Source organism: Salvelinus sp. IW2-2015, linkage group LG16 (genome assembly GCF_002910315.2).
Source record: "Salvelinus sp. IW2-2015 linkage group LG16, ASM291031v2, whole genome shotgun sequence".
NCBI lineage: Eukaryota > Metazoa > Chordata > Actinopteri > Salmoniformes > Salmonidae > Salvelinus > Salvelinus sp. IW2-2015.
The window spans coordinates 22,057,837-22,073,968 of record NC_036856.1 but is presented as its reverse complement, the minus strand read 5'-3'; the positions used below and the strand labels follow the sequence as shown (position 1 = coordinate 22,073,968).

General features: G+C 42.6%; 1 protein-coding gene across 1 annotated transcript in view; it reads right to left on the bottom strand.

Annotated features, from left to right (window-relative positions):
* The window catches only part of si:ch211-51h4.2 (uncharacterized), a 114,363-nt gene that overhangs the window by 61,810 nt on the left and 36,421 nt on the right, over positions 1–16,132 (bottom strand). The window contains exon 7 of the mRNA XM_024003621.2: positions 6,085–6,150. Within this exon, the coding sequence (XP_023859389.1) occupies positions 6,085–6,150 (66 nt within the window). The remainder of the gene's footprint in view (positions 1–6,084; positions 6,151–16,132) is intronic.

Sequence of the window (16,132 nt, the reverse complement as noted above, 5' to 3'; positions counted from 1 at the left end):
GCTTGGCCTCCGACCGCAAGGCACTACAGAGGGTAGTGCGTACGGCCCAGTACATCACTGGGGCCAAGCTTCCTGCCATCCATCTATACCAGGCGGTGTCAGAGGAAGGCCCTAAAAATTGTCAAAGACTCCAGCCACCCTAGTCTTAGACTGTTCTCTCTGCTACCACGGCAAGCGGTACCGGAGAGCCAAGTCTAGGTCCAAGAGGCTTCTAAACAGCTTCTACTCTCAAGCCATAAGACTCCTGAACAGCTAATCAAATGGCTAACCAGACTATTTGCATTGCCCCCCCCCCCTCTACACTGCTGCTACTCTCTGTTATTATGCATAGTCACTTTATTAACTCTACCTACATGTACATATTACTTCAATTACCTCGATACTGGTGCCCCCGCACATTGCCTGTGTACCGGTACCCTCTGTATATAGCCCCGCTATTATTATTTACTGCTGCTCTTTAATTATTTGATGTTCTTATCTCTTACTTTTTTTTGTATTTTCTTAAAACTGGTTAACGGCTTGTAAGTAAGCATTTCACTGTAATGTCACAGGCTCCCCTGCCTGTTCGGGCGGTGCTCGGCGGTCGTCGTCACCGTCCTACTAGCCGCCACCGATCCCTTTTTTCATTTGTCTGTTTGTTTTGTCTTATTAGTTTCACCTGTGTTTCTGTTTTCGGTTAATGAGCTTCCCTATATGTAGTAGGTAGACCCGCACTTGTTTTGTGCGGGATTGTCTTTATGTTACGTGTGTGTGTTTTAGGTAGAGGTGTATACATTTTTTCTAATTACTTGGCACCCTGTGTTTTGGGTTATTCAAGTTGTTCGCTGCGCCCTGTATGTTTGGGCTTGTTAATTTTTTGTGTGCAATAGTAAAGGAGCACTTTTCGCAAGTGGAACTCTCTGCGTCTGATTCCTTCACCCACCTAGTCCCGAGTGACATGTAAGGTCTACACCTGTTGTATTCGGCATGTGAAAAATACATTGATTTGATTTGTTTTGATAATACCCCATAATGACAAAGCAAAAACWMTTTTTTTMTGCAATTTTTGCAAAAAATAAATAAACTGAAATATCACATATACATAAGTATTCAGACCCTTTACTCAGTACTTTGTTGAAGAACCTTACAGCATTGAGTCTTCCTTGGTATGACGCTACAAGCTTGGCACACCTGTATTTGGAGAGTTTCTCACATTCTTCTCTGCAGATCCTCTCAAGCTCTGTCAGGTTGGTTGGGGAACGTTGCTGTACAGCTATTTTCAGTTCTCTCCAGAGATCGAGTTCAAGTCCGGGCTCTGGCTGGGCCACTCAAGGACATTCAGAGACTTGTCCTGAAACCACTCCTGCGTTGTCTTGGCTATGTGCTTAGGGTCGTTGTCCTGTTGGAAGGTGAAACTTTGCCCCAGTCTGAGGTCCTGAGCTCTCTGGAGCAGGTTTTCATCAAGGATTTCTCTGTACTTTGCTCTCTTCATCTTTGCCTCAATCCTGACTAATTTCCCAGTCCCTGCCGCTGAAAAACATCCCCACAGCATGATGCTGCCACCACCATGCTTCACAGTAGGGAAGGTGCCAGGTTTCCTTCAGATGCGCCGCTTGGCATTCAGGCCAAAAGTGTTCAATCTTGGTTTCATCAGACCTGAGAATCTTGTTTCTCATGGTCTGAGAGTCTTGAGGTGCCTTTTGGCAAACTCCAAGCGGGCTATCATGTGCCTTTTACTGAGGAGTGGCTGCCATCTGGCCACCCTACCATAAAGGTCTGATTGGTGGAGTGCTGCAGAGATGGTTGTCCTTCTGGAAGGTTGTCCTTCTGGAAGGTTCTCCAATCTTCAAAGAGGAACTCTGGAGCTCTGTCAGAGTGACCATTGGGTTCTTGGTCACCTCCCTGACCAAGGCCCTTCTTACCCGATTGCTCAGTTTGGCCGGGTGGGCAGCTCTAGGAAGAAACTTGATGGTTCCAAATTTCTTCCATTTAAGAATGATGGAGGCTACTGTGTTTTTGGGGACATTCAATGCTGCAGAAATGTTTTGGTACCCTTCCCCAGATCCTGTCTCGGAACTCTACGGACAATTCCTTCAACCTCATGGCTTGTTTTTGCTCTGACATGCACTGTCAACTGTGGGACCTTATATAGACAGGTGTGTGCCCTTCCAAATTCTGTCCAATCAATTGAATTTACCACAGGTGAACTTTAATCAAGTTGTAGAAACATCTCAAGGATGATCAATGGAAACGAGATGCATCTGACATCCATTTCGTGTCTCATAGCAAAGGGTCTGAATACTTATGTAAATAAGGTATTTCAGTTTTTTATTTATTTAACAAGGCAAGTCAGTTAAGAACAAATTCTTATTTACAATGACGGCCCACCCCAGCCAAGCCCTAACCCAGACAGCGCTGGGCCAATTGTGCGCCACCCTATGGGATTCCCAATCACGTCCGGTTGTGATACAGCCTGGAATCGGACCAGGGTCTGTCGTGACGCCTCTACCACTGAGATGCAGTGCCTTAGACCGCTGCGCCACAAAAATGTCTAAAAACCTGTTTTCGCTTTGTCATTATGGGGTATAATGTGTAGATTGCTGAGGATTTWAAAAAATGTAATACATTTTAGAATAAGGCTATAACGTAACAAAATGTGGAAAAAATCAAGGGGTCTGAATACTTTCCGAAGGCACTGTAGGCTGTGTGGGGAGAGTGACAGTGTGAAATAAAAGCATCCATAGTCCAGATGGGAGTATTGACAGTGTGGATTTGTCTGTAACATACTTATTTCTGCACGCTTGAGCTGACACCACACCAGAGTAGCATGATTGGGCATACCGCCATAAGGGAAACAAGAACCATTCTTAAAACCTGGACTGAATCACTGAATCGCTCACTACAAGCTCACTGGAAAAGAAACTGAATTGCTCACTACAAACTCACTGGAAAAAAAACATCTAAGGCTGGCTTTGCTGGCTTTTACTAACTAATGAGCAATATAGACAGTCTTATACTCAAGCAGGAAGCTAAATAAGAAGATAATGAACTCACCCCGTTTAAATCACAAACTATACATTTTTGCATCACAGAAAAACAATAAATAGCTCTCAGGAATGACTCTGAATAGCTTTACAACAGTAACATCCCTTATTAGTGTTACTCTTAATACTTACTAACTTACTACTCTTGGGCAGTTTGGCTATTCAAACCCATGCCCTTTCAGACTAAACAGAGGCAGGAGGATATATGTTAGTATGATAATAAAGTGAGGCTAGCTGTCTGTGTAGATTCATCAGCCTGCCATCCCAGGGCTCCTCTTCACAAAGCACTTTTCAAATGAAATACTCTAGCAGGCCACACCAAGAGGAGAGGAGGAGAGATAGCAGTAAGCAGTAAGCAATAACACAGCTCAAAGCGTTTAAGGATAATTTTCCCAGATAAATAAACAGATTAATTATTCATATCCGAGGAACTTTAAAGTGCTTTCATGGTTTGGTTGCTTGGTAGATAAATGGATCCTTTCAGCCTGATAACAGAGTATTATTTCTTGTTGTGGAATTTGTCTCTAGTGTATGTTTTCAGAGGAAAGCTAGAGGAAGTGCTTTAATTAAAATGAAAAAGCTCTGTACTCCGAGCTGCACCTAACTCAAGGGCAAAAGGAACATCAGAACAACTTTTAGGAGGTAAAAGGCAAGTTTAGGAGATGATTTTAGATATCAGCCTTGGTGATATACCTCACACTCTTTCACATAAGAGGTTAAGATCATTTCTAATAAAAAATATAAACATCCAAACAAACAACTCATCAAACCTGGAAATACAGTGTATGAAAGACTATACATAGAACTAACTATCCTGTTCCTCAAACATTATCACCATTTCCCATCAGAGGCCCAACAGAATTTCCAGACTGGCAAAAGAGATTGAGATACGCAATTATCTCAAGGACAGACCCAGCAGAAATGACAGAAACTAGCACCAGGTTGCAATTAGAGGCACTTTTTTTATTGAATTAAGATACCGTATGCTGTTCTTGGAGAGGCTACCAGAGTCTACTTATTCAATTTTCCTGTTTATGTGTGGAGCTAGTGCTGAATACTGATGGCCACTTCAACATGGAACCTGACAGATACTGACTTGAATTTTACCGGTTACTTTTTGAAAGGGCACCTTTGATTTCATTTCTAAGATGTTGGAGAAAAAGAAGCACCTATTTTATATGTTGTCATATGAATAGATTAAAGAAATACAATTTATTTTTCATTAATATATGACAATGTGAATCTTGATATGTGTAGTGAGAAAAACAAAAATAATGTATTCTCTATATCAAAAGGATTTCTCAGATATTGTATAAAGTATTATTTCTGTTTTGTTCTTCTTGTAAAAACCGGTGTTTATACTGAAAAAGAGACCCTGCCTTTGGGCAAGATATAATGAGTGCATTTCTAAGTTGTGGTGTTTCAAGTTGTGCGAAAATAATTTTTTCTCGTACAGACAGAGGCCATAATCCTTTCAGTTACGACAGTAGTTACTGGAGAAATCTCAAATATGAGTTAAAAGTAAAACATTTAGAGTAATGATAAAAGGGAATGAATTATTCAAAGCAAAGCTTTCTAAAGACTGAGACTTTAAAGAGAAACAGTCTTACAAAATTACAGAAACATGAGGAGCAATATTCACAAGGACCTACTGCCCGAATCCAATAAATATATAAATAAAACACAAAAAGCCACAATGTTTTATGTTCGTGTTTAAACATCATGGTGTGGTCATAATTATGCTTTCCTTACATCTCGACTAAAACTTAAGACTTACTATTAAAAAACATTGTGTTCTAATTTGCTTGAGGTGTGCAGCTACATACACACTGAGTGTACAAAACATTAAAAACACATGCTCTTTCCATGACAGATTGACCAGGTGAATCCAGGTGAAAGCTATGATCCATTATTGATGTCACCTGTTAAATCCACTTCAATCAGTGTAGATGAAGGGGAGAAGACAGGTTAAAGAAGGATTTGAGACAATTGAAGAATGGAGACAATTGAGACACGGATTGTGTATGTATACCATTCAGAGGGTGAACAGGTTTGAGTGTGTCAAGAACTGCAAAGCTGCTGGGTTTTTCACGCTCAACAGTTTCCCGTGTGTATCAAGAATGGTCCACCACCCAAAGGACATCCAGCCAACTTGACACAAGTGTGGGAAGCATTGAAGTCAACACGGGCCAGTATCCCTGTGGAACGCTTCGACACCTTGTAGAGTCCATGCCCCGACAAATTTAGGCTGTTCTGACGGCAAAAGGGGGTGCAACTCAATATTATATCCTAATGTTTTATACACTCAGTGTATAACGCTTAATTAATGTACTAATGGGTAATGAAGCATTCCAGGGACCGACCAGGACCAACCCTGCTTAGCTTCAGCAGCATGCCACCCTGCATCCTCTGCTGGCTTTCTGCTGAAGCTAAGCAGGGTTGGTCCTGGTCGGTCCCTGGAATGCTGCTGGAAGTGGTGTTAGAGGGCCAGTAGGAGGCACTCTTTCCTCTGGTWAAAAAAAWAWATATATCCCAATTCCCCATGGCAGTGATTGGGGACGTTGTCCTGTGTAGGGTGATGTTAAATGYGTGTCCTGACTTTCTGTTGTCACTAAAGARCCCATGGCACTTATTGTAAGAGAATGGGTGTCAACCCCAGTGTCATGGCTAAATTCCCAATCAATTTACCTGAGAAATTATGTTGTGACAGCCATTACGATATTCTCAAAATAGTCTAGTTTTATGACAGCACAACTCAAGCTAAGTGTTATGTTTGAAGGCTGTCAATTGCACTGCCAATTAGATAAAGAGGACCTTGTTAGCCAAATGGTCTAGCTTTACTGATATGGCCCTAATCCTAAAATTTGAACCCTAATTTAATCACTCATCCGCCCTATTGAAGTCATAATTGGCAAAGACTATGAGAAGTACTTACACCTCAAAAGGGGTAAAGAGTAAACAGTAGAACATGGAAACTAACCACACACTATAATGAGACAATATTTTGACCATTATGATATGTCTGTCACTGCCCTTGTGTTTTTTGTCACTGCAGACTTACCTCACATGTAGAAGAGCGGCGTAGGCCTCACTGCCAGCTAGGACATAGCTGATCCCAATAGACACACTGAGAACAGAGAAAGGGGACTTGTTATTTATAAGCCCTCACTTCATCACACTAATTAGTGTCTGTTTCACTCAAGTGTGCAGTGACGAGTTACCGGTACTCAAACTGACATCAAGCAGGAAATTTGTTCTGTACAGAGTGCCTTCAACAGACTGAGGTAAAGTTACCACAAGACAAGTACTTTGGACTTCAAATAAGTGACAGAAAGACAAGCTCATATCTTATAGATAGATATCTTACAGTTTTCCTTTTCACATCGGAAACAACGGTATCATCTTTGAGGGTGTGATATGTGAACATTGTGTTTTGAAAGGCATCAGGTCACAAAATCGAATCATGGAGCAGGAAAGAAGATCAAATTAAGAAGACGACGTTTTGATGTGTGACATACAGTAGGCAGAGTGAGGATGATAAAGGATGATGAAGAAGGAGCTAGTTGATGATGAAGGAGAATGAGATAGTGTATAGATAATGTAGATGCTGGGTGGACAGAGGGAACTGACTTAACAGTGCTGTCTATCATCCCAAGGCCACCGTCAGCAGGCAGCACTGTGCAGCAGCAGTGTTGAGGTGTAGTGATGGTTGTTTTAGGAGCAGGCAGGCGGAGGGGGGGAGAGAGGGGTCACACAGCTGAGCATTGATCGACTACTAAGCCCCTTGAAGACAATGAAGGGGGTATCGATTGAGAAGGCGTTAGTGAGAGCTGTCTAAATGCTGATAACAAGGCCCATTCCATCAACAGAGTGGGGGCCAGTCCAGAGTAATAAACCAAACATTACACTGAAGATCACTGCTGACAGTTTGGTTAGCGCTCGTGTCCGGTGGCGTGATTCTCATTGACAAAAAAACATCTGAAAGGGAGCAATGGTTTATGTACTGTATTTATTCTTTAACCAGGCAAAATAAAAAGGCARATATGCTTTGGTATCAAGGACTGAAAGGCCAGAATATTACGGTACAAACTCAATGACACAAGATAAATCAATAAAATGGAAAATAACAAGGTTTTTGAAGCTTTAAGGCATACTACCTACCACATAGGACCAATGTTCTGAATGGTTTATTGATCAGAACAAAATAATCTCATTATGCAAATCTAGCGTTATAAATAATGCCACCTACAAAATGAAGTCAGCTGATTAATGCCCGCTTCCTCATTTGTGCAGAATATATTTGACTGGATGGGCCATTATTTTGAGGAGAAAAATAAGAAGTGTTCGTTAGGAAAGACATGACATTTCACCTATAAATAACAGGCGGCTCCCCGCCAGTCTAGAGGGCACGGGATGGATTAAAAATCCACTTAGTGTTCTGATCCTACAAGGTCAAGTCTTCCCCTTAGTCACAGACAGCAGAGGAAAGGGAGAGAAAGAGCAAGAGAGAAAGAGAGAAAGAGAGAGAGACAGAGAGAGACCAGCGATAACGCACTCCAGTGCCTCGCCTTCATTAACCTTTTTGTCTTTATTAAAAGATCTTCATCAGCCCAGCGGGCTGGCCACTGGTGACATTTTAGGAGTTTCCAAGTTAACTCCCGAGAAGCTGCAGGGTCCCAGCAGGTGTGTCCTTCCTTCCCCTGAGGCTGTCTAGGGCTGTCTCTTGGTCTTCCTTAAAACATTAGTACAGTGGCTACTCATTTAAAAGTTGCGTCATACCGCAGTATAGCGTGCAATGTATTTCAATATAACAGAATATCATGTTTTGAGTTTAATTTATCTGTGCTTAGTAACTGAGGCTTCTTTGAGTGCACCATCAACTTGTTAATTTATCAGACATCACTTGCGTATTGTTAGGTTCTAAATATCAGTGTAAGAAACCGAAGGACATTATGAAAGCTTAAACCAAGTTTATTCATCCCAAAGGATCGAACAGCTGAACAAAGACATGGTTCCACCAGAGGTGGTATATATACCCCAATTTGGGGTGGAATCTCCTCCTTCTCTCTAAACACCACCTTCTCCCTTAATGTGACCTGACCTGGACCCCCTTCAATCGCTAATCCACGGCTCTCTCCCCTTATCAGTGCCTGCCACATGTGATCGTTTTCCCTACACTCAGTACAATCCAAGCTTAATTGCACTGATCATATACATTCCTTCTACAGATAACCATTAACTTTGCCTCCCGGGTGGCGCAGTGGTCTAGGGCACTGCATCGCAGTGCCAACTGCGCCACCAGAGTCTGGGTTCGCGCCCAGGCTCTGTCGCAGCCGGCCGCGACCGGGAGGTCCGTGGGGCGACGCACAATTGGCATAGCGTCGTCCGGGTTAGGGAGGGTTTGGCCGGTAGGGATATCCTTGTCTCATCGCGCTCCAGCGACTCCTGTGGCGGGCCGGGCGCAGTGCGCGCTAACCAAGGGGGCCAGGTGCACGGTGTTTCCTCCGACACATTGGTGCGGCTGGCTTCCGGGTTGGAGGCGCGCTGTGTTAAGAAGCAGTGCGGCTTGGTTGGGTTGTGCTTCGGAGGACGCATGGCTTTCGACCTTCGTCTCTCCCGAGCCCGTACGGGAGTTGTAGCGATGAGACAAGATAGTAATTACTAGCGATTGGATACCACGAAAATTGGGGAGAAAATGGGATAAAATGTAAAAATAAATAAATAAATAAATAGATAACCATTAACTTTGGGTGCAGACCCTCTAGATGCTAGCACTCAATATTTCAATAGGATACCTGATAATTAACACTACCATATCCGGACAGAATGTAAACGCTATACATTCCCCTCTCTCCCTCAATGAATAAGTATATTTTATATTCTCAGAACCCAACAGTATATTCAGTGTGACGGCCCTGAATTTCCAATAGGGCGCTTCCCCTTCAATTCCCAATTAAATAGCCAGCATCAGCTGCGCAAAAGTGGGGTTTGTGATGGTGGTGCGAATGAGGATGTGTTCAACCCTCAGTTCCGAAGATTCTTTACTCCGTTTGTTTTGTTGTATTTAAAAGTGTGCTTTGTCTCAAGTTTAACCAGGATCAGATCCACTCATTGCTTCCTTTGGACTACACATCTCAGTTGGTCTCAGCTGGTTCTTCATGGCCTTCCTACTCTGTTGGCGGATTGGATTGTCTGACTTACTGACTGACTACAACTTTTTTTGCATATGGTTTTTAATTTGTTTCGGTGTGATGTATACCGTGATGATTTATGTGATCAGTTGTAGTTGAAGATGTATTGAGATGTGATACTCTTTATGATTGTGTGGTAAAAGAGTTTGATATTTTGATTGTATGAAAAGAGACTGGGTTTACGCTACACTTGTATGAACGGACAAACATTGCGTGACTAAGGTCACTTGACTTCCCTTAACTCCTTTACCGGGCTGGACTCTTTTAAGCCCGAGGTACAGGACTTTTCTGGAGGAACCAGAGCTGATTATTTGTTATATTATTATGTGTTTGTTATCATTTATGTTGCTAATACAACCCAAGCGAAAGAACACATTTGTTTTGAAGTTATTTCCAATGTTTTAAGGGTTTGTGAAAAGTGTATTTCCATACAGACTTTTACAGACTTTTGAGTCCTTTGTATTGGTGTAGACTTGACGGACCAGACGGGACTCATTCCCTCCCAAACCAAAAGGAGAAATCAATATTTTCTCTGGTAGGCACAACCTACCTGACACCCCTACAAACAACAACCTCAAGTCAAAACCGTTACATCAGTCAACACATATATTTTAAGAATATAATGGAATATAACAGAATGTTTTTGTTTCTCTTACAATAAAAACATTACAGTGTAACACCAGTTATATTAAGTAATAGGCTACAGTCCAATGAGGAGAGGGACACATTAGCGCCTGTCTACCAACGCTTTACACATTCACATTTTGACAGTTGGAATTTCATGACTTTTCTATGACTTCTCCATGACTCTTAACTAAATTTCCATGACCAACAATTGGCGCTTACTTTTTATGTACATATAAAACTGTAAGTGTAATGTGGTATCAACACTGAGAGGCTGCTCTCTGATCCCTTGTACCATCTCCTGTCGTTGTGCAAGGCACTTAACCCCCCACAAAGTAAAATACCTGTTAGGCAATTGTATAAAACACGTGTGGCCAAACCTCAGTCTGGAGAGCTACTGCTGTCTGCTGACGAGTATTTTTCTCCACTCATACAGGAGTCATAAAGGCTTAGTGTACTAATTTGGTGGATATTTGTTTTCTTCTTTTATATATCAGGGGGTGATTCAGCACCCCTTCTTCCGGTGGCTATGCTAGCATATTGAGTTGCAATATCCCATAGATTGGATACCCAAATTGACTGGAAGTATCTATACTGAAAAAAATATAAACGCAACGTTCAACAATTTAAAGATTTTACTAAGTTACATTTCATATAAGGATGTCTTGCTCCCAGACAGACTAAATACCTTTTTTGCTCGCTTTAAGGACAATACAGTGCCACTGACAAGGCCCGCTACCAAAAACTGCGGGCTCTCCTTCACTGCAGCCGAGGTGAGTAAAACATTTAAACGTGTTAACCCTCGCAAGGCTGCCGGCCCAGACGGCATCCCTAGCCGCGTCCTCAGAGCATGCGCAGACCAGCTGACTGGTGTGTTTACGGACATATTCAATCAATCCCAATCCCAGTCTGCTGTTCCCACATGCTTCAAGAGTGCCACCATTATTCCTGTTCCCAAGAAAGCTAAAGTAACTGAGCTAAATGACTATAGCCCTGTAGCACTCACTTCCATCATCATGAAGTGCTTTGAGAGACTAGTCAAGGATCATATCACCTCCTCCCTACCTGACACCCTAGACCCACTCCAATTTGCTTACCGCCGCAATAGGTCCACAGACGACGCAATCGCAATCACACTGCACACTGCCATAACCCATCTGGACAAGAGGAATACCTATGTAAGAATGCTGTTCATCGATTACAGCTCAGCATTCAACACCATAGTACTCTCCAAACTCGTCATTAAGCTCGAGACCCTGGGTCTCGAACCCACCCTGTGCATCTTTCTGACGGGCCGCCCCCAGGTGGTGAGGGTAGGAAACAACATCTCCACCCCGCTGATCCTCAACACTGGGGCCCCACAATGGTGCGTTCTCAGCCCTCTCCTGTACTCCCTGTTCACCCATGACTGAGTGGCCATTCACACCTCCAACTCAATCATCAAGTTTGCAGATGACACTACAGTGGTAGGCTTGATTACCAACAACGACGAGACGGCCTACAGGGAGGAGGTGAGGGCCCTCGGAGTGTGGTGTCAGGAAAATAACCTCACACTCAACGTCAACAAAACAAAGGAGATGATCGTGGACTTCAGGAAACAGCAGAGGGAACACTCCCCTATCCACATCAACGGGACAGTAGTGGAGAAGGTGGAAAAGTTTAAGTTTAAGTTCCTCTTCGTACACATCACAGACAAACTGAAATGGTCCACCCACACAGACAGCATGGTGAAAAAGGCGCAACAGCGCCTCTTCAACCTCAGGAGGCTGAAGAAATGTGGCTTGTCACCAAAAACACTCACACATTTTTACAGATGCACAATCGAGAGCATCCTATCGGGCTGTATCACCGCCTGGTACGGCAACTGCTCCGCCCACAACCGTAAGGCTCTCCAGAGGGTAGTGAGTAGAGGTCGACCGATTAATCGGAATGGCCGATTAATTAGGGCCGATTTCAAGTTTTCATAACAATCGGAAATCGGTAATTTTGGACGCCGATTTTTTATTTTTATTGTTTTTTATTTTACACCTTTATTTCACTAGGCAAGTCAGTTAAGAACACATTCTTATTTTCAATGACGGCCTAGGAACGGTGGGTTAACTGCCTTGTTCAGGGGAAGAATGACGGATTTTTACCTTGTCAGCTCAGGGATTCAATCTTGCAACCTTATGGTTAACTAGTCCAACGCTCTAACCACCTGCCTCACGAGGAGCCCGCCTGTTACGCGAATGCAGTAAGAAGCCAAGGTAAGTTGCTAGCTAGCATTAAACTTATCTTATAAAAAAACAATCAATCAATCATAATCACTAGTTAAAACTACACATGGTTGATGATATTACTAGTTTATCTAGTGTGTCCTGCGTTTCATATAAAGGATGCAGTGCGCATTCGCGAAAAAGGATTGTCGTTGCTCCAATGTGTACCTAACCATAAACATCAATGCCTTTCTTAAAATCAATTCACAGAAGTAAATATTTTTAAACCTGCATATTTAGCTAAAAGAAATCCATGTTAGCAGGCAATATTAACCAGATGAAATTGTGTCACTTCTCTTGCATTCATTGCACGCAGAGTCAGGGTATATGCAAGTTTGGGCCGCCTGGCTCATTGCGAGCTAATTTGCCAGAATTTTACGTAATTATGACATAACATTGAAGGTTGTGCAATGTAACAGGAATATTTAGACTTATGGATGCCACCTGTTAGATAAAATACGTAACGGTTCCGTATTTCACTGAAAGAATAAACGTTTTGTTTTCGAAATGATAGTTTCCGGATTCGACCATATTAATGACCTACGGCTCGTATTTCTGTGTGTTATTATGTTATAATTAAGTCTATGATTTGATAGAGCAGTGACTGAGCGATGGTAGGCACCAGCAGGCTCGTAAGCATTCATTCAAACAGCACATTGCGCTGTTTATGACTTCAAGCCTATCAACTCCCGAGATTAGGCTGGTGTAACCGATGTGAAATGGCTAGCTAGTTAGCGGGATGAGCGCTAATAGCATTTCAAATGTCACTCGCTCTGAGACTTGGAGTAGTTGTTCCCCTTGCTCTGCATGGGTAACGCTGCTTTGAGGGTGGCTGTTGTCGATGTGTTCCTGGTTCGAGCCCAGGTAGCGGCGAGGAGAGGGATGGAAGCTATACTGTTACACTGGCAATACTAAAGTGCCTATAAGAACATCCAATAGTCAAAGGTATATGAAATACAAATGGTATAGAGAGAAATATTCCTATAATAACTACAACCTAAAACTTCTTACCTGGGAATATTGAAGACTCATGTTAAAAGGAACCACCAGCTTTCATATGTTCTCATGTTCTGAGCAAGGAACTTAAACGTTAGCTTTCTTACATGGCACATATTGTACTTTTACTGTCTTCTCCAACACTTTGTTCTTGCATTATTTAAACCAAATTGAACATGTTTCATTATTTATTTGAGGCTAAAATGATTTTATTGGTGTATTATATTAAGTTAAAATAAGTGTTCATTCAGTATTGTTGTAATTGTCATTATTACAAATACATTTTAAAAATCAGCCGATTAATCGGTATCGGCGTTGAAAAATCATAATCGGTCGACCTCTAGTAGTGAGGTCTGCACAACGCATCACCGGGGGCAAACTACCTGCCCTCCAAGACACCTACACCACCCGATGTCACAGGAAGGCCCAAAAAATCGTCAAGGACAACAGCTACCCGAGACACTGCCTGTTCACCTCGCTATCATCCAGAAGGCGAGGTCAGTACAGGTGCATCAAAGATGGGACCGAGAGACTGAAAAACAGCGTCTATCTCAAGACCATCAGACTGTTAAACAACCATCACTAACAATGAGTGGCTGCTGCCAACATACAGACTCAATCTCTAGCCACTTTAATAATTAATAATTGGATGTAATAAATGTATCACTAGTCACTTAAACAATGCCACTTTATATGATGTTTACATACCCTACATTACTCATCTCATATGTACAGTGGGGAGAACAAGTATTTGATACACTGCCGATTTTGCAGGTTTTCCTACTTACAAAGCATGTAGAGGTCTGTCATTTTTATCATAGGTACAACTTCAACTGTGAGAGACGGAATCTAAAACAAAAATCCATAAAATCACATTGTATGATTTTTAAGTAATTAATTTGCATTTTATTGCATGACAAGTATTGCAAGTATTTGATACATCAGAAAAGCAGAACTTATATTTGGTACGAAACCTTTGTTTGCAATTACAGAGATCATACGTTTCCTGTAGTTCTTGACCAGGTTTGCACACACTGCAGCAGGGATTTTGGCCCACTCTCCATACAGACCTTCTCCAGATCCTTCAGGTTTCGGGGCTGTCGCTGGGCAATACGGACTTTCAGCTCCCTCCAAAGATGTTCTATTGGGTTTAGGTCTGGGACTGGCTAGGCCACTCCAGGACCTTGAGATGCTTCTTACGGAGCCACTCCTTAGTTGCCCTGGCTGTGTGTTTCGGGTTGTTGTCATGCTGGAAGACCCAGCCACGACCCATCTTCAATGCTCTTACTGAGGGAGGAGGTTGTTGGCCAAGATCTCGCGATACATGGCCCCATCCATCCTCCCTTCAATACGGTGCAGTTGTCCTGTCCCCTTTGCAGAAAAGCATCCCCAAAGAATGATGTTTCCACCTCCATAATTCACGGTTGGGATGGTGTTCTTGGGGTTGTACTCATCCTTCTTCTTCCTCCAAACACGGCGAGTGGAGTTTAGACCAAAAAGCTCTATTTTTGTCTCTCAGACCCATGACCTTCTCCCATTCCTCCTCTGGATCATCCAGATGGTCATTGGCAAACTTCAGACGGGCCTGGACATGTGCTGGCTTGAGCAGGGGGACCTTGCGTGCGCTGCAGGATTTTAATCCATGACGGCGTAGTGTGTTACTAATGGTTTTCTTTGAGACTGTGGTCCCAGCTCTCTTCAGGTCATTGACCAGGTCCTGCCGTGTAGTTCTGGGCTGATCCCTCACCTTCCTCATAATCATTGATGCCCCACGAGGTGAGATCTTGCATGGAGCCCCAGACCGAGGTTGATTGACCATCATCTTGAACTTCTTCCATTTTCTAATAATTGCACCAACAGTTGTTGCCTTCTCACCAAGCTGCTTGCCTATTGTCCTGTAGCCCATCCCAGCCTTGTGCAGGTCTACAATTTTATCCCTGATGTCCTTACACAGCTCTCTGGTCTTGGCCATTGGTGGAGAGGTTGGAGTCTGTTTGATTGAGTGTGTGGACAGGTGTCTTTTATAGAGGCAACGAGTTCAAACAGGTGCAGTTAATACAGGTAATGAGTGGAGAACAGGAGGGCTTCTTAAAGAAAAACTAACAGGTCTGTGAGAGCCGGAATTATTACTGGTTGGTAGGTGATCAAATACTTATGTCATGCAATAAAATGCAAATTAATTACTTAAAAATCATACAATGTGATTTTCTGGATTTTACATGCTTCTACATGCTTTGTAAGTAGGAAAACCTGCAAAATCGGCAGTGTATCAAATACTTGTTCTCCCCACTGTATATACTGCACTCTATACCATCTACTGCATCTTGCCTATGCCGTTCGGCCATCGCTCATCCATATATGTATATGTACACATTCTTAATCATTCCTTTACACTTGTGTGTATAAGGTAGTTGTTGTGAAATTGTTAGATCACTTGTTAGATATTACTGCACGATCGGAAATAGAAGCACAAGCATTTCGCTACACTCGCATTAACATCTGCTAACCATGTGTATGTAACCAATAAAATTTGATTTGATTTGGTGGACATTCCTGCAGTCAACATGCTCCCTCAAATCTTGAGACATCTGTGGCATTGTGTTGTGTGACAACTGCTCATTTTAGAGTGGCCTTGTGCACTGATCATGCTTTTAACATTTTCACATCTCTAACAGTCCCCCCAGCTTTTTTATGCGGATTATGTCAGAATGCACTCACAGGACAGTTAACAAAACAAGAAACAAAATAAACGACCGTGAAGCTTCCGAGGGCTATAGTGCCACTAACAAAGTCAACTACCCACAATCACAGGTGGGAAAAAGGGCTGCCTAAGTATGATTCCCAATCAGAGACAACGATAGACAGCTGTCCCTGATTGAGAACCATACCCGGCCAAAACATAGAAACACAAATCATAGAAAAAAGGACATTGAATGCCCACCCAAATCACACCCTGACCAAACCAAAAAGAGACATAACAAAGTCTCTCTAAGGTCAGGGCGTGACAACATGTGTGCGTTCCAATCAAAGTAAGTGCCTTATT